Source organism: Cololabis saira, chromosome 10, assembly GCF_033807715.1.
Source record: "Cololabis saira isolate AMF1-May2022 chromosome 10, fColSai1.1, whole genome shotgun sequence".
Classification (NCBI taxonomy): Eukaryota; Metazoa; Chordata; class Actinopteri; order Beloniformes; family Belonidae; genus Cololabis; species Cololabis saira.
In genome coordinates, this window is record NC_084596.1 from 16202653 (window position 1) to 16221103 (window position 18451).

At 43.2% G+C, this 18451-nt stretch overlaps 1 protein-coding gene across 6 annotated transcripts in view; it reads left to right on the forward strand.

Annotated features, from left to right (window-relative positions):
- The window catches only part of LOC133452483 (partitioning defective 3 homolog), a 288942-nt gene that overhangs the window by 146761 nt on the left and 123730 nt on the right, over positions 1-18451 (forward strand). For 2 of the 6 annotated variants that reach the window (XM_061731820.1, XM_061731823.1), the window contains exons 8-14: positions 866-991; positions 2913-3331; positions 6493-6632; positions 8218-8346; positions 11025-11060; positions 14502-14549; positions 16752-16784. In XM_061731820.1, coding sequence (XP_061587804.1) covers positions 866-991; positions 2913-3331; positions 6493-6632; positions 8218-8346; positions 11025-11060; positions 14502-14549; positions 16752-16784 — 931 coding nt within the window. The remainder of the gene's footprint in view (positions 1-865; positions 992-2912; positions 3332-6492; positions 6633-8217; positions 8347-11024; positions 11061-14501; positions 14550-16751; positions 16785-18451) is intronic. The other 4 variants (XM_061731824.1, XM_061731826.1, XM_061731821.1 and 1 more) reach the window with 3 other exon arrangements.

The following is an 18451-nucleotide window of genomic DNA, read 5'->3' on the forward strand; positions in this document are numbered from 1 at the left end:
ATAGTTGTGCAAATAACAAAACATTTGTGCAAATCTCAAATAAAACATTCAAGTCAATTTATCACAAAATAAGCTATATCAAAATCATAAAAAAAAAAAATAATAAAAAAAAATGTAAATAGATATAAACGATATTGTCTCGTACCATATTGTGTTTGAAAATATATCGATATATATTAAAATCTCGATATATCGCCCAGCCCTACTTCCAACACTCATCCTGTCACAGTATTTTTCCACTTGTAATGCTGTGAGTATAATAATAGTTACAAACATTATAGAACATAGATAACTTACATACATTTTCATAACAGTGTCTCTCCGGGTGAAGTGGTTGCAGGTGGAGGGAGAAACCCGTCTTCTGGTTACAGAGAGAGCACCATAGCAGCTCATTATGACTTCTCTCCAAACCACCATCTCAACAGAGCCATCCAAGAACATGTGCCGAGCGTTTACCTCAGCAGTTCGGAGTTTCTTGATTTTCTGAGCGGCTGCCGCCCCCCGTGGAGCCTCAAAAGCCACCTGATGTGATGTGACGACTCCCCCTACTCTCTGAAGCCACATCTGCACGATGTGCAACTATGATGCGTCTGACAGCACCACGCCGCACGGTCCGCTCCGGTGATGAAGCACAGGCGGCGATTACACATAGCCGTCTCTGCGTTTGAATGAATAAAACAGTTTTCTGTGGAAAATAAAAAGCCACAAAGGAAATGACAAAGTGTTTAGAGGTGGAGGAAACATGGGGAGCATCCTTGCCGTTGTCAGCTGTTTCTCTGCTGCGGCTCCAGCGAGCCAAACACACTCAACCCTGTGAAATTGTCTCATGTTGCAACTGCCTGACATGAACTTCTGAATATTGCAGGACTCTTGGCTTGTTGGTCAAGCGTCTGGAGAGGGGAGGCAAGGCCGAACAGCAAGGCCTGTTTCAGGAGAACGACTGTATCATCCGTATCAATAACGGGGACCTGCGAAACATCCGCTTTGAACAGTAAGACGACGGCTAACAGGAACTGTTGCTGAGCTCCCTGAACTTCCTCTGTGACTGGCTTCTTTAGGCCTCTTCTCTCCCTGCCGGCTGTCCTAATCCATAGCTTTCACCATCATCCTCCTCACTGTTCTCCTGGTACACAAACTCCTCTGGTGCCTGTCACTGTGCTACGCTAACCTTTCCCCCCTCGTTTTAACTCCCGTAGGTGGCAGCCTGTACTGTTGCTGTAGCTTTTATTCCCCCCCGTGTCTCAGTAACTGCTCCACTGGACTCGTATTCTGGCACCTTTCTCCTCCAGTCCTTCTGGAAGGAGGGCTCCTAACATCCACTGCCTCTCCTTTACAGCTCTGTCGATGTGTAGTGCTTTAGTTCCCTGTCTAACCCACCCACACAGCCTCCAGATGCTGTATGACGCATGCTCACCTTGATGCTGTAATTGCAGCGTTGCAGAAATGACTTGTGATTTGAAATGTACCAGCTTTTCAAACTGTATGAAAATCCCAAAGTGATGTACATTAGGTGAGATAACAATTATGCAAAATACCACCCACACATGATCATGCGCTGAGACATAATGATGATGCATTGTTCCCCCTTGGGACTTGACATTCCCTGAAAATGCAATAATTTAACACAAACATCATCGAACAAACAGTAACATCAATAATTAGAGGTAACTTGCTGGGCCAAGACTGCTGTTACTGTTTTTTTTAGACCTTAAGATTTGTGCTTTTTCCTTTTCAGTTGTGGTATTTTGGATAATCCGAAGAATAAAGCTCTTTTTTTGTGGGCTTTAGAGAGCCAGTAATCTGTGCAAACACTTGGAAGTGAAATCAAATCTAAAGCAGTCCTCTTATCTTTGTTATGTTAACGCTTCCCCCCGCCAGAGTTATGTGATAGGTGGAGAGCCCTCCGTACATCAGAGCAGCAGCTGTTGTTGATATGAAATGGTATTTTTATAGTGGCACTTATGACTGCCTGTTGATGCAGCCATGAAATCCTAAAGTTGCCGTGACAACACCATCCTCCTCCGGCACCGCTAGCGGTGGCTGGGAAAGCCACTCCAGAGAAATTCTTTAGCAAGTTGTAGTTGATAGTCCGGGGCATCGGTGGGGGAAGTGTTAGAAATTCCCTTCCAGTTTTTTCCGAATGTCGGCCCAGCTGTTGGAAGGACGCGAAGTGAGAGCTACACCAAAGTTGTTTTTAATTTTTTAATTGAAACAGGTGCTCGTAAGAGGGCTCTGCATTTACAGGGCGCTGACAGTCGACAAATGTTTCCCTTCGCACCTTTTGCACAACGGCTCAATCCAAGAATGAGTTTGAAGAGGCGTTTTCTGCCTACTTGCTGAAAGATGGAGGGCCCCTTTATCAACCGCCGAATCAGGGGATTTACGCGGTGGAGCTGCAGGGGAGGGTCGGGTCCGTTTTTAGAGCTGCTCATGTCAGCAATAAGTGTTAATTAACATGTTAAGGTGTGAAATGATGGACGTCTGGTAGATGAGGGGCCGTGCCGGGCAAGCTGACAGGAATTATCAAAAATAAATTAAGAAAAGCAGTACTTAGCAAGGAAGTCGGTTTTAGTTAGTTGGTTTATTCTGAAATTCTTGGTTTATTCTGAAATTCTGAGTGTGTAAAATGGAATATTTTTTGTTGTTTGGTTCTGGCTGGTTTCAACAATTTAAGGGTTGAATTCCATTACATCTCAGATCATTTTTGTTTAGATTTAGTTATGTTTTAATTGTAAGGATTGTATTTTAGTGTTTTATGTGTGCAATGTTGGAACCCAGGAAAAATAGTCTTCACTGCAGTGAGGATTAATGGGGATCCGTAATAAATAAATTATGAATCTGATTATTACCACCGGATAAATATGGTATGTGAGCATCTTTTCTGTATGCTTGTTCCTCTTTTTTTGTCTTAGAGCCCAGAATATGTTCCGTCAGGCCATGCGCTCTCCCGTCATCATGTTCCACGTGGTGCCATCATCCGTGAAAGGCCAGTACGAGCAGCTCTCCCACTCCGAGAGGACGCCTTCCTTCTCTTCGGGCCGCTTCAGCCCCAACTCCCCGAGCGGCAGCATGACATCCAGCATCGACCACAACCCGCAGAGGATGTCCCGCCACGGTTCCCAGTCGCACCCACACTCGCATCCTCACCCCCTCCCTCACCCGGAGCCGGCCGACGGCCACCCGCCTCTCACCCACCCGGCCGTCTCAGCCGTATCAGCCGCCAAGCCTCCGACGGGCCACGCCCACTCGCCCCAGAGGGGGCTCAACTCCACCCCCACGCCGGGGTACGCCAAGAAAGTGGGGAGAAGACTCAACATCCAGCTGAAGAAAGGTGAGACGAATCAGCGCGCTTGCACAAATATTAAGTCAGAGAAAAATACATATTTCAGCAGCATTTTTCAAAGTCGCTGATAATACCGTATTTTCTGGACTATAAGCCGCTACTTTTTTCATAGGTTTTGAACCATGCGGCTTATACAAAGGTGCGGCTATTCTGTGGATTTTTCTTCCACCGCTAGGGGGAGTGCTAACCGGAATTAGAATAAAAACTAAGACAAAATAAATGCAAAGAAGAATATGCTACTTCTTCTTTAGCAGATAGAAGTAGAAGCAGATTTCAAACAGATAAATAGATAAATAAATACCGGTTATTTTCTCTTGGTTCTGTCCCGTTTTAATCAGCAAAGTTGCTGCCGTGTTAAAAGACACTGTTAGGAAAGGATCTATTTAGGTACAAACATGTACATCATTTACAGTTCAAAATGGTTCTGTAAATGTAGTAAATATCTAATCTAACAACATAAATATCTGCGGCTTGCATATCTTTTTTTTTTAAATAGAGCGGATGCGGCTTATATATCTTTTTTTAATAGTTTTTTTAAAAATAGAGCGGGTGAGGCTTATAAACAGGTGCGGCTTATAGTCCAGAAAATACGGTAATTTAGTTGAAGAGCATTCTTTACAAGAACCAGAAGGTGTTTCTCATTTTCACACAGTCTACCTGCTCTTAAAAGACCAATGTGTTTCTAACTGCAGCAGCAACATTCTGCCACTTTTGAACAATTTTTTTTTTTTTCCAGATAAAAAATAAATGAGTAAATAAATACTGCATCACTGTGCTTTAAATGTGATCCGGGTATCCAGAGGGGCTGTGGGAGTCTCACCTCCTGCCCTGAAATGAGAGGAGGTATCATTTCACAGCCTTTTGTTTTAACCAAATGATCCCAGGCACATCATAAACTCAGGTGGGAAGGGTTTGTGGAGGAATGGTAAAAGCGCTGGACTGTGTTAAATGTGGAAAATGATAAACAGCCTTAACAACACCTAAATAGTTAAGCGAATGCCGAATGTGGCACAGCAGGTGATATCAGAGCGGGAATTTTGGAGAGGAGTCCTCAGCAGGGGCTTTGACTGACAGCTGGCACAGGTGGCGGGAACCTCTGCCAACAGGATTCCAGGTGCCGGTGCCAGGTCTCGGGGCCAGAGCCTGTTGCTAAGCAGCCGCTGGTCCCCGTTCCCTGTCAAATGGCACAGCAAAGAGACTTGACAGGGCTGCACCATATGCCCCATGAAATTTCCCCCCAAATCTGTCCTCTCTTGCGGGACTGGAATCGATCCAGAACATAACACATAAAAACGCCCACCTGCCTGTTGCATACTCCATCTGGACCGCTTCCCTGTTTTCATCTGTTCAAGTTGTTTCTTCTTCTTCTCATTCTTGTCTGCCTACTAGGTTACCAAACTAAACAAACAAAAAAAAAACACCCGGCATGATATGAAAGGAGATCTGTTATGCTCACAGTCAAAGATGTTATCCTTTCTCATTTCACCTCGTGTTTGCTGTTGTTGGAGCAGACACTTCCAGGGATTAACGGCGATTCCCAAGAGGCGGTTTGCCTCCTCTGTTTTGTTCCGAGTGTCGACTTAAATCCACAGCTTTGAACACAGATTAAATTCCCACATTGTTTATGTTCTTGAATCAGACAACGGTCTCCTCGCCAATACAGCCGAGTATCAGAATCAATCAAACAATCTAATTCTGGACAGGAAATTGCACAAGTATGTCTTAATCAAGGTAATGGGAGCTGTAAAGATCCTCCTCCTTGTTTAAAGCCAGGAACTCGGCAAGCATTTACTGGTGAGTGTAATAACGCACCTCGGCTGCCTGTGGGAAGCTGATTGCCTCATCAATGTTGGGGATTTGCTGGAGGATGTGAAAAACAGAGGCAAAGTCTTCGACTTTTCTCTGCATCAGTTCACTCAAGGAGGAATACTCCAGTACAAGCTGCTTGATGACGGGGCGTTGGGGATGTAGACGGTAGGAGATGCAGATCTGTGTCTCCAATGGTTCATAGTATAGCATTTTTACATTGGTTGCTGTAAAAAAAGAAGGAAAGTAGAGAATTCATATTAACATATTGTATTCTTCATGAAGCCTATTCGAACATAAAACCTTAAGTTTTATTGTGAAGTTTTCCAGGAACTCCTTTTTATCTCAGTCAAACTTTATGGTTTATTTATGTGTAGAAAGTTTAAAAGAAAAAAGAAAGGCTTTTTTCCACCATCATTACAAACTATGGAGACCTTGACTAAATGTTGATTATTTTTGTAAAATTGTTTGGACAAACAGCCGTATCCTGGCATACGTGTAGTTGGCCTCTTCGCAGACTCTTCGGGAGCGAATTGCCTTATTATTACTTACTTATTGTTACTTAGACCTGGTGCAGCGTATGTTCACTTGAAGACTTGTGAAGACATCAAATACCAACCAAAACACACACATTGTGTGCCTTCAAAGAGGTTTAAAAAACAGTTTCAAAAGTAAATACTTAATAATCAGATTGCTAAACAGTAATATGAGCTCAGTAGTTGTCATTAAAGTTATTCAGTAGCTTCTCTATGAGCTCTTTTATAGCTTTCATTTATCACAATAAACTGACATTTGTGCAAATCATGAACTCATTTTATTCGAATTTCTCGAGCTGAATGTCAAGATGAGAAGAAAGTGTTCAATAATGGTGTGTTTTGTGCAGCAGATTTCTTTTTAGGACTTTTAGGTCTTCTGAAATAAGTGGAGCTGCAAACTGCTGCAATAATAAGCCTCCTGTAGGTTTAGCTGCGACTGTTATTGGCTCTACTTTGCATAGCAAATGTTCAAACAAGCAGGTTGATAGGACCGTGACATTAAATCTGTTTGTGCGCTGCTCCGTCCAACACAAAAGAAGCAAGCGTTCTGTTTTTATATCATGAAAATCAGCGAGATGCATTCTCAGTTGAATCACAGATCCTGATGCCGCTTATCTACAGCAACTCTCCCCTCTCTGAGGTGAATGTCTCCCCGCACATCGCTCGATATGATTGCATTCTCTTACATCAGATCTCTGAGAACTGTGTCAGTCCGATATGAATTTATTCTCCGTAGCTGGAGTTATGGGGGGATATAAAGCTGCGAGATAAAACCCCCCATCTTACCTCTCCCTCTGTCTCCCGCAGGCCCTGAAGGTCTCGGCTTCAGCATAACGTCGAGGGATGTTCCCATCGGGGGCTCGGCACCCATCTATGTGAAGAACATCCTGCCTCGGGGAGCTGCCATCCAAGACGGCCGCCTCAAGGCGGGAGACCGGCTGTTGGAGGTGAGAGAGCGAAGGAACAATGAAGCCCTTCACCTCGGTTCATAGGTCTGCAACATTTGAGATGGATAGTTGTAACAAATCATGTTACAAAATATCGTACCCTCTGAATACTTAACAAGTACAAATACTCATCTATAAAACAGGCCTGCCATCTGTGTAGTTTAAAGCGTTATCAATTAATCCCAGGTAAGGGTTTTGATATGGAAATGGGAACGTCCCATTTGGAAATCAAAGAGGATGTTTTCAAGCTCTTGTGCTGCAAGAACAGACCGGCTTTTGAAGTCGCATCATTCCATATTCCAGACCATTTGCATAAAGGATTACGCCGCAGCTCACAATTTCCATTTTTCTCATTTTCTAAACTTTGAACTCTCGCTGAAGTGACGAGTTCGTCGTCCAAGCAAATGACGAAATCAAGCACCTGCAGCTTTTGAAGAAAGATGTGACACGTTGCTGCTTTTGTCCCTTTTATCACACTGCGGTAAACAAAATGAAAGACCCCCGTGTTGCGTGGAGGTGCTGGACCTCTGATTATCTCTTCAGGGGTCTGAATAGGTTTGATGTCCCAACGTTAAACAAGTCGTTATTACTAGTGTTATTTTTGTCGGGCTGTTTCATTTTCGTCTTGTTTTAGTCAGATTGTATTTAGCCAAACCCATTTTACAATTCAAACAAGGTTATCTTATTATTATATTATTGTTACCTTATAGACTCAAGAATACATACATTCCAGATACAGAAGACGCTCCAATTTGAGTTTACAACATATTTATTTTCCGCATTTCTCCCCATCATGTCTTTTTCAACGACACATTGGGTTTTCTTTTCCACGTCTATGTAGGAAAGTGTATCCAAAGATGTCTCTTCCTCTTCTTCTCCCGGCCCCAGAGAAGATCCCCACGTAGCCGGCTATCGGCCCCTTTCTCTATGTAACTTTGTTTTTAATGGACGTGAACCTAGAGCTCTGCGTTAACGGCATCAGCCTCTAACCTGCAGCTGCATCTTCTGGATCTGACTCCCCGCGGGCCGAGACTGGGATTGAGGACTAACGTCACCCAGCAGCAGAACTAAACCAGAGGAAACTACTGAAAACATGGATAATAAGGATCTTTGTTAGAACATTTCGTCTCGTTTTGGTCAACGAAGATGAAGACACATTTTATCATAGTTTTTATTTTGTAATCTACATTTTAGTCTCGTTTTTATTCATCTGCGATATTGCATTATATTTTTAATTATCGTTATCGTCACATGACCAGCATTTTTGTTGCGTCTCGTTTTCCTCAGGTGATAAAGGTCCGTTGACGACGATATTTCGTCTTAGATATTTATTACTTTGTAAGTTTGCATCCCTGCAGAGCTTTATGATAGAACTAGAATCATGTCCACTCCTGTCTGAAACGATTCATTTGTGAAGGAATTTGCAATTTTAGATACTTTTACGTGTGAAAACAGCTGAGTCACAACCGTGCAGCCCAGGGAAGGAAGGAGAAAAGAAGAAGCGTTGCGTATCCACCTTGATCTCAAGAAAACGACAGGACTCCCTGCAGTTAATTTACCGTTGAAACTACTGTGTCTTGTTCAGGTGAACGGAGTGGACCTGAACGGCCGGACCCAGGAGGAGGTGGTGGCTCTGCTCCGGGCTACACCCATGGGTGGAGCTGTGGGACTGCTGGTTCTGCGCCAGGAGGACACTTTCCTCCCCCGAGAGGTGGTACGTTTGTCACACTCCATCTACCTGTTCCCATCCCTGCAGCTCTTCATGCTGCCAGCATTAACATCACATTTAACACCGTGACATAAAGAGACAGCCTCCCGCTGCACGGATATGTGTGGTTTACGGCCGTGCACGTCGGCGCCGTCACGAGTGCCGTTAATCCCTGCAGTGAGCGCCGTGTTCTCGCATTTCTCAGCTAACACGACGCGTTATCTGAGCATGCAGATTGATGGTCCGGCCCCGCGGCCGCACTCTTCTCTATTATCAAGCTGTGGCTCGTTTCAGAGGAGACCTGTGGAGCTCAATCTTTCCTCTTTATCTCCTTCAACCTCCCTTCCCTCCCGCTTTCACTCAGTCTTCAGTCTTTATCTGTCATCCTCCCCATCCGCTTTCTTCTTTGTTAGGTAACCTTCTCTTTCCCTCTGCGCCTCTATTTGCCTGAGCGTGTTTTGCCTGTGAGCTGACGCGGGAGATTGATGGATGTGAGGATGAACAGACAGACGCGGGGCAGGTAGTAGGCAGGGAGTGAAAAACATTCTTGGCTTGAATATCAATCAGACGGCATCCTCCCACACTGCATTATTCAGACAGACACCAGTCTTTGTGAGCAGTTATTAGATGCCACTGCTGTCACATAGTTGGGGCAGACGCCACTCACGGCTCGTAGCTCCAGCGATCCGTGCACGCCGATGAAGGCACTTATAGCGTCCAAAACAATATGTATGCAGCCACCTTGAACCTGCGAGATTTAGAAGCTCATAATTGCTGAGACAGAAAGCAGGCAGCAGAGCGGGCAGACTTTTTCTCACGTGAAGGGAGAGTGAACAGTGGAAGCTGTTGGCGAGCTTTAAATCACCCCGGTGTTTACCCCACAGCAGTAGTCAATGATTCTCTGCTATCTCCTAAGCTCCGCTGGCTGGATTTACCACATGCCTTATTGAGTGCTAACGCGAGTTATAGCGCCAAACAGCCTTAAATCCTTCCTCTCGTGTCATAAAAATGGTTTCACCCAGTGCCATCAGGAGCTACTGCAGCTCTAAGAGGCACAAACAGCCATTTACTAGCAAGTGGTGTAAATCAAAGGGCTGATTGGGGACAATTATCACAGCGAGGGATGCAGATGAGGCTATTGGCTGGCTGTCGCTGTGAGTGAAGTTCGACCAGATGCACTTCCGCGATGGTCGATACTCCTCTTCAGAGTGGAGCGGCCTTTAAGTCTGGCCGGCTCTGCTTAGCTGATAGTTAGGTGCTTGGGTTTACTTGATCTGCGGAGGAGGAGATCGGGACTCGAGGGAGATGAGGTGCAAAGACACAAGTAAAGCAGCTGTAGTCTGGATCTAAAGTTTGTCCCTGCTTTCTCTCCGGCCTTTTGAAGCTAGTGAAGACAAACCCACATATAAGAAAAACAATCCTCCAACATATATTTTATAATCTAACTAACTAAATTGGGTATAAAAATGAAAGTTGATCCTTAAGATTATTTATTTATATTATTTAGCTTAATTATGAAACTGATGATGAAACATGATGATTAATGAATATTATAATAAATATTATTGCTCCAGATGTCACAAACGTTTGAAATATGTATCAAAACCCTCTTAAAGTTACTGAATATATAAAATTGAGTTCAATTCTATATGTATTTCATTTGTTATAATACAAATACCTATTATTATGCTTAATTGTCCATTCTTGATGGTGAAAAAAATTTCACACTTAATTTAACCAAGAACTCAAAGACTTTCTTTGTTTAAATGTGTTTTGTTCAAAGTACACTGTACTGAAACTGAAAACACAGCTTTACACAGAAATTTGGATCTTTTATCCAAAAACGAGTAACTAAAACTTTGTGCTGTAATTCTTTTCAGCCCTAAATTGGACGAATCTGTGAACGCCTGAGAGACGAGCCTAATTATATTATTTCAACCAAATTTCAGTTCATCGTCACATAATACAGTATGGGATAATTAAATATAGTCTAACAATTCACTGAGGCAAGAAGCTTTTGTTTCATCATCTCATGTTAAGTTGGACGGAGAAACAAAGTCATATGATTTTGCATACTTCTGGATGGCACGTCAGCGTGCTGCTGGAACTATATGGAAGGAAGTCGGCGTGCAACATAAAATTTAAGTGTTGTTCTTTTTTGGTGCAAAAAACCGAGTAAAAAAAAAGCTGAGTGAGTATAGATGGGGAGAAGATCATAATTTCCTTGTTTCTGATTGTTGTCTGACAAGAACAGCCTGAACTAGCAGTCACTGCGAGCTCCTTCAGGTCACGTTCATCCACTGGAAAGTATTGTACAGTATTTGCTTATTCATGACGGCAAGATGACAATAATCACTGAGGGTAACGCAGTAAATCAAACTGTCATGAAATTATCAATCTGATAAGGCGGCGGTACCAAAGCGACCTTGACCGTTGCTTCTTAGAGTTTCCAAAAAGGTTTCCGGTCGTCTCTGAGCCACAGCTGATATTTTAGTCCCGGGCGTGCACCTAAAAGCAGCCACGTTGGATCATTTCATGTCCTGCATGTCCGTCAGTTCATCACGCTGCGTCACATCATCAAGCTTCCCATCAGTGTCTTGTGTTGTCAAATTTTCACAATTTCTGCCAATACGTATGTGTTGCTTGACTTGTTTTGGTTCTTGTGTTCCCCCTCCCTCCTGTAGAATGCTGAGCCCCAGATGCAATCCCCCAGAGATTTGGTAAGACTCCACCCCGACACCAGCCTGCAAACAACCCCACCTCCTTAACAGCCCCTGTTCTTTCATTCAGCTCCAATTCCCCCGTGTATGTTGGGTTTTCAACTTCTTAAATGCTGTCATCAGGTTGGAATAACGTCTCGGCCAACGCATGCATCCAGACTCTAGTTTCAGCTTCCACCCAAAGTGATCCCAGTCCGCGTTAGACCTGCGTGGCCCGTTGAGGCCTCGCTGCAGTCTGATCCGTCCATCGCTCCCCTCACAGCTGCATTTGTCAGTGGACCCGGGAACGCGCAGAGTTCAGCTTTATTTGTTTGCCGTGGAAAAGGTTGTCAGTCTGACCTTCTTGCTGCGAGCTCACTTGTGTGTGTTGAATAACAAGCGGCTCGTTCGGTTTCTGGTTCACTTTATTAGGGGAACGCCGGCGAGCCTGGCCGTGACACCGCGTCCAGCAGAAACACTTAACGGTATGCAGCCTGACGTATGCGGCAGCAGGAGCAGTTTCAGCGTCTCCGGCGGCTACATTATTGTCCCCATCGCCTGAGTGTTACTTGTCACACATTACGTTAAAAGCTTCTCCATTGAGAGGCGGCTGTTAAAAGCCCTTTCTTTTTTTCCTCTCTTCCTCCTTTTACAGCTGTTATTAAAAAGCTATTCACATTTCTATAACACCCCATTTACATACCGAACCCGGGTTGTGATTTAACATCCACAGACTTGTCGTCTTCACTTCTGGTTTTACCTTCAGGTTACATATGGCTCGCTGGAAGTAAATGGCTACATTTTGCGTGGCGTCATTAGAGGTGTAATTGGCCGGTTCGTTTGATTGGCAGTTGTATCTGCCAGCTGTGCGGATGATGCTCGTCTAGAAGAAACCTTATGGCAGGACATTAATGACTCCCGTCACTGCAGCTGGTGCGTTTTGCATGTATTTATGTGTCGAGACCAGCTTAGGTTTAGTATCCTGAGTGATCGCAGATGAAGCACCGGGTTCCCACTAAAGTTGCTTTCGTCAACTAAAAATTATGACTAAAATATATAATGCAATATTGTAGACGAATAAAAACGAGACTAAAATGTAGATACAAAATAAAACTGCTAAAATGTGTCTTCATTTTCGTTGACCAAAACAAAACGGGACCAAATGTTCTACCAAAGATCCTTAATGTCCATGTTTTCAGTAGTTTCCTCTGGTTTAGTTCTGCTGCTGTTTCAATCCCAGTCGCTGCAGCGGGGAATCAGATCCAGAAGATGCAGCTGCAGAGTTAGAGGCTGATGCCGTTAACGCAGAGCTCTAGGTTCACGTCAATTAAAAACAAAGTTACATAGAGAAACGCAGGGATCTTCTCTGGGGCTGGAGAAGAAGAAGAGAACATCTTTGGATACACTTTCTTACATACTGTAGACGTGGAAAAGAAAACCGAATGTGTCATCGAAAAAGATGGGGATAAATGCGGAAAAATAAATATGTTGTAAACTCAAATTAAAGCATCTTCTGTATCTGGAATGAAAGTATTCTTGAGTCTATAAGGTAAAAATAATATAATAATAATAAGATAATTTGAATTGTAAAATGGGTTTGGCTAATTAGAATCTTTGACTAAAACGAGACTAAAATGATCCTGGAAAATTCTGACTAAAATAACTAAAATGCTCAGACTTTAGTCGACTGAAACTGGGGACGACTAAAAGGAGAATGAACGTGACTAAAACTAATAAAAACTAAAATGATAGCTTGAACCAAAGACTAGACTAAAACTAAAATTGAAACAGGCTGCCAAAAAAAACACTAGTTCCCACCACTGAACGTCACTTTGGGCCAACTTCACATCAGCCACGTTGCTTGAGCTGCTTAATTTCTGCATTTCTGCCGTTCTGCTGCACCGCAGTTGGTGCCCAGGCAATCTCTTTACACCACCAACCCTTTAGTGACCAAGAACGAGTCCTGTGTAGGCCACAGTTGATATCATTTGATCCTAACCGGTACCAAAGGAGATCATCACCATAGCAACACTGAAATTGCAGTTTAAAAACTCCTATTTAACATATGACTCAAGAATAACAAAGTTGAAGTAACTGGTACCGGGACATTATCGTATCCTGCACAGAAGTGTGTTGAAACAAGCGTGGCGGCTCTTTTGTTTTAAAAGAAAAGAAACTAACTTTTTATGGAAAGATCGTGTCACGGGGCTTTCCCTTTCAGAACCTGAGAAACTAAAAAAGTGTCAGTTTGTGTTGTTCTTGGATGTCGGCTGTCTAATAATCAATGCACCCATCTAGACGAGAGCCAGATGGATTGAGCAAATGCACTGTAGTCACACCATCTCCCCACAATCCCCTTCCTTCCTGGCTTCCCCACTCTTTTCTCCGTACCCTTTCCTGGAATACGAACCGCTTTAATGGATTCGTCAGATGTTATCTGTTGGTCAGGCACCTCGTATGAAACATCTCGCCTCCAATAACAACAACGACTGCACTGTGGTGATGTAGGGGCTTTAGAGGCCGAGTCTGTCTCTTGCTTTTAATGGACATCCGTTTTTAAGTAACAAGTATATTCCAGTGAGGTTAGATGACGAGGACTGGTTTCTTAAATTATTTTCTTTTTTTTCTTCCTCTTAGCATATGAATATTTTAGAAAATTGGGAAGCTATTCAACTATTTTGTCAGAACAAGAAGCCAGAATTCAAATGCATTAGTTTCTGTTGCTGTAAAACATTAAAAAGCAATAAGTTCTCAGGTCTGACAAGCTGGAAATGGGATTAACATGCATTAATGGAGCTCAGGTTGATCTACTGATTTTTGTTGCTGTGAGTTTTTTTCTCCTTTTTTTCCCCTTGACTTTGCAACTCTTTGTGCAGTGAACTTATTAATGCCATAAAGCTGACAGAATATAATATGTAGACGGCTTTTAGAGCAGCAGCTCCGCCAGCACTCCAGCTGGGGTTGGGGAGGTTGGCACGGCGCGCCTCGTCCTACGGGAGAGAGCTCTGCCGAGGGTCGCGCGGCAGACGAAACGCAACAACTGGAGTGGAAAAAGCACTCGCTTATTGAAATTGCTCCAATGACCCTAAAAGGACCCGCGTTTTTTACAGCCGTTCGCTGGAGGCTGCCATCAGTGGTGGGACGCTCCGGTTTCTATATTTGGCTTTCAAGCTTATTGGTTGCTGAAACTTCTCACTAATTAATCTCCTTGTTTTTCCCCCGTAAAGCCTGTTTCTATTTGATTAATTGGAAAAAGATAAAAAAGAAAAACAGCCAGAAGTCGGGAGGATTTATGTGCCCGTTAACCCTTGATCCGTGACATTTGCACTCCTGAACCTTCGTGTTGAGCATTAATAACCTCCGTCCTTCGTTGCTCCTCTCATCACACAATGTGCCATCACCATGCGGTGCCTTGGGGCGACCGCTTGTATCTAACCTGTTGACTTTGACTGCTCCCCTCAGCATCCGAGGCAGCCCGTGACAGCCAGGAACCCCCACTGGTTGAATGAGGTAACTGCTGCATGACATCCCCAGCTTGGCCCATTACGCTGTTTAAGGGGAGAAAAAAAAAGGCTTCACAAGCAAATGAGATACTTTGGCTGGCTGCACAAATGGAGTGGGAGTCGTTTGAGCGACCCATTGCTTTGCCAATGGTCTGTAAAAACAAAACACTTTGTTGGGTTTCCTCTGCCTCTTTGTCATCCGCTTTTACTTTAAATTCTCTTCGGTTTTATTGCACCTCTTCCTCCCAACCCCTCATCTCCTGATTTCACCCCATTCCTCCTCTCTCCACACCCTCGTCTGACGGGCCCTTGTTTAAGACAAAAATCCTCTCCAGTGCTGCCGGCTTTTACAGTCGAGTTGATCAAAGGCATCCGTCTCTACAAGCCCGCTCCAAGAGTTTTATAATGGACACATAATATGAACATTCAGGCCCATTGTTTAGGCCATTAGTCACACAGGCTTATGGAAAATTACTACAATTCTATGTTGAAAAGCCATCAGCAGGAGCAGCGGCGGCACACTGTCAAGATGCTATCGCACACGCACGTTTCCTCTCATGTCTGCATACGAAGCTGTTGGGAAGTCGTTATCCGAGAGGATTTTTCAATGGTAGGATGGCATTTAGCATATCATTACACAGCATAATAATTATCTGGGTGCTAATGCACCAGCAACTGCATCAAATGCAGACGCTGACATTTGTCATTTCTTAGTTTTGGAGTCATCACAATAAGTCACTCAGGATAAACACAATACACTGAGAGTGAGCAGATGTGCCCCCCCCCCCCTTAAATCTGATTTTATATATCAAACCTGGGCTGCAAAAATGTGGCGTCAACGGTGGAGGTGCAGTTGACATTTCTGAGTTATTAAGGTTTCTTCCCAATCATACGTTACTATAGTTCACCTCACAGATTAGTTCCCCCCCCGTGGTGTTTAAAAGGTCAGCTTTTTTCTTTTCTTCTGTATTTTTTCTTCCGTCTGTTGTATGACCTGCATTAACATAGACTCGCAATAGCATTTGACAGGCCTCAGCGGTGACCCAACCTTACTGACCTACAGTATTTACACTTTAATCTTTAAATACTTTAATCACATTCAGTTTATTACATGAGTCAAAAGCGTGACCTTTAACCAGTTACTGTACCTACAGGGGATAAGGAACATCTCCGCATTTTATGTTTCAGACTCGTCCTAAAATAGATTAATGTTATTATTTATCAAACTACCCGCAACTCTCCACGATGATTCTTTCTTGTGGAAGTTATACATCCATTTACTCCAGAAAGTTCTCTGGGTTAAGATTCTCGAGGTCCCAGTTTTTCCCTGGATATGTTATTGTAGTCGTGCAGTTCAGCTCAGGTTTAGTCAGATGGGAAGATGTTGACTCATGATCCCGGGAGTCATCCAGGTTCCTTTCAGCAGACTCCCAGTGGGTTTCTAGAGTAAGTAAGTAAAGTTTATTTATATAGCAACAGAATGTCACAAAGTGCTTCACAAAAAATAAAACAACATCAATATTAACACGAATAAAACACTACAATAAAAGTAGAAATATGATTAAAAACAAGACAATACCGATAAAGACTCCTAGAATAAAAGTACATAAAATCAACATGGTGGTCATAAAACAACCGTCTCACTACTGATGTTTAAAAGCTCAGAGAAACAGGTGGGTTTTACGTTTGCTCTTAAAAGCATCGATGGAGTCCAGAGATCGTGGAGACGGCGGGAGATCGGTCCAGAGCCTCGGTGCGACGGCCTGGAGGAGCGATCTCCTCTCGTCTTTTTTTTTTTTTTTTTTTGTTAACAATTTTTTATTAGTCTTATGCCAACTTTTAAAAAGAAAAAAGGGGCAGACAGTCACAAGCACATCTCTACACAATTTCTGTAGCAACATGTCCACTGTACCTCTGAAAAGAACAAACGCAAAAAACAGGGGAAAAAATGTGTCACAACAGTGAGAGCAAAACAAAAACATTTCATATACTGTACATATTTACATATTTTCCTCTCGTCTTAAAGCGGGTACGAGGGACCATCAGCAGGCTCTGGTCACATGACCTCAGCCTCCCAGATGGAGTGTAGTAGAATAGTAGAGGTGTAAAAGCTTTCTAAAACCTAGCACTGGTTTCCTGATGTTCATCAAAATGAAGTGCTGCACTGTTGGCTCGCGTAGTTAACGTGGTAAACCTCCGTCTCATTCAGAGCGTCTTCGGCGTAGATCTGGAACCCATTGCAGTAAGTACCCTCCTCCTCATCCTCTCTGAACTTCTGTCCCGTTTTCCCACGTTCTCTTCGGCGAGAATCAGTGTCTTTGCCGCTGAGTGCCTGATGTCTGCTTTTCGTCCTCTAACAGGAACTACCCCGCGTGTCCTTTGATGTTTGTTGTTGCAAACAGCGATGCATGCTTGTGATACTGCTGGTTGCAAAATGAAAACCTTTATTCTAACTTGTATAATATACATGAACTCAGAGGGTAGTTGTGGGTCTATTTAAATACTTTTTCCACATTGCACGTTATCATTTAATTTTCAGCATGAATAACTTTAATCATTTCCGCGTTGAGAGTGCGGCGCTCCTCTGCAGGTCAAAAGACTTTTTCACCTATCTTTATGTGGTGTTTATATTATTTTGGTGATTCAATAGTTTGATGAATGAGACACACACATTTTGAACACATGAACACAGTAGAGTTGATGAGTTTATTTCCCCTGATGTCTTAAGTGGGAGGTTGGCATGACTGCAGGAGAGGCATCAGCGGCGTATGAGGTGGCGTTAATAGCGTTAAAGAATATGCCAGAAAATGTACTTGATTAGCAACTTGCCCAGAAGGTAATGTGAAGAGAACCGTGTCTTTCTCTTCAGAGCCCCAGTTGTTGTTGTTTTAGTGGCCAGTCGACTCAACAGGCTTGGGGGAGTGTGGTGGTCGTCCCTCTGTGAGATTCATCCACGTCCACAGAGGAGCATTACCGGTTTCTTGGTTGTATTTAGGTGCAAACATACAAACAAGTGAAGGTTAGCATTGCTTCTATTTTGATTTAGGATATATCTGTTTTTACATTTCAGTCCTACAACAAGCTCAATAAAAAGCGGAATGGCGTTTGCTGCTTAATAATGCTTTAATTCTTACCCATTACAATTATAGGATATTGTGACATTTACAATACCCTCAGTTAAAGTGTGTGAGGGTTTATTTGTCTGTTTCTTCCAGCAAACACGTTAGAAGGCCGGCAGCTGTAGCTTAACGTGGTATTTGTGACTGTACTGTAGCTTCACATCGTTGTGCATATCAGCTGCTCACGAACGAAGGTTCTTGGTGCAGTCATGTCTGACGGATCAGAGATCAGAGATCCAGCTCAGGCTTCCAGCCTCCAAGACAAATACACAAATAAATCTGGTGCTGAACATACCAATTATTTTCTCAAGCATTTTTTTTCTGCCCGTCTTCGGTCCTCAAAGACCTCGGCCTTCCGTGGATCCTGTTTTTGAACCAGATCATCAACAGAATCACTCGTTGACGTCGTTGTTTGATATAACATGTTTATTTATTTATTTTCAACCCCAACTTCTCCCATCCCAACATGTTTCACAATGGCATGAAAGACGGGAATAGTTGTATATTAATAACCTATTTTACAAAATATATTTTTTAATTTGCACCAAATTTTTCTGATTTAATGCCGTTGGCTCGGTACGTTCTGTACCGGTGGACCTGACGTGAGTCACCAAGCTAGCTATCATAATCCAGGAAACAAACACACCGGATGTGCAGGAGCTCAGAACCTTCACCAATTTTTTTTTACACGTAAAGTTATTCCGCTGTTCGTTGTTTGTGTTTTCCAGGAGTTTAATTTGCATCACATGGAAATAAAAGTTGCGAGTGTGCATTAAGAGCCTGTTGCATT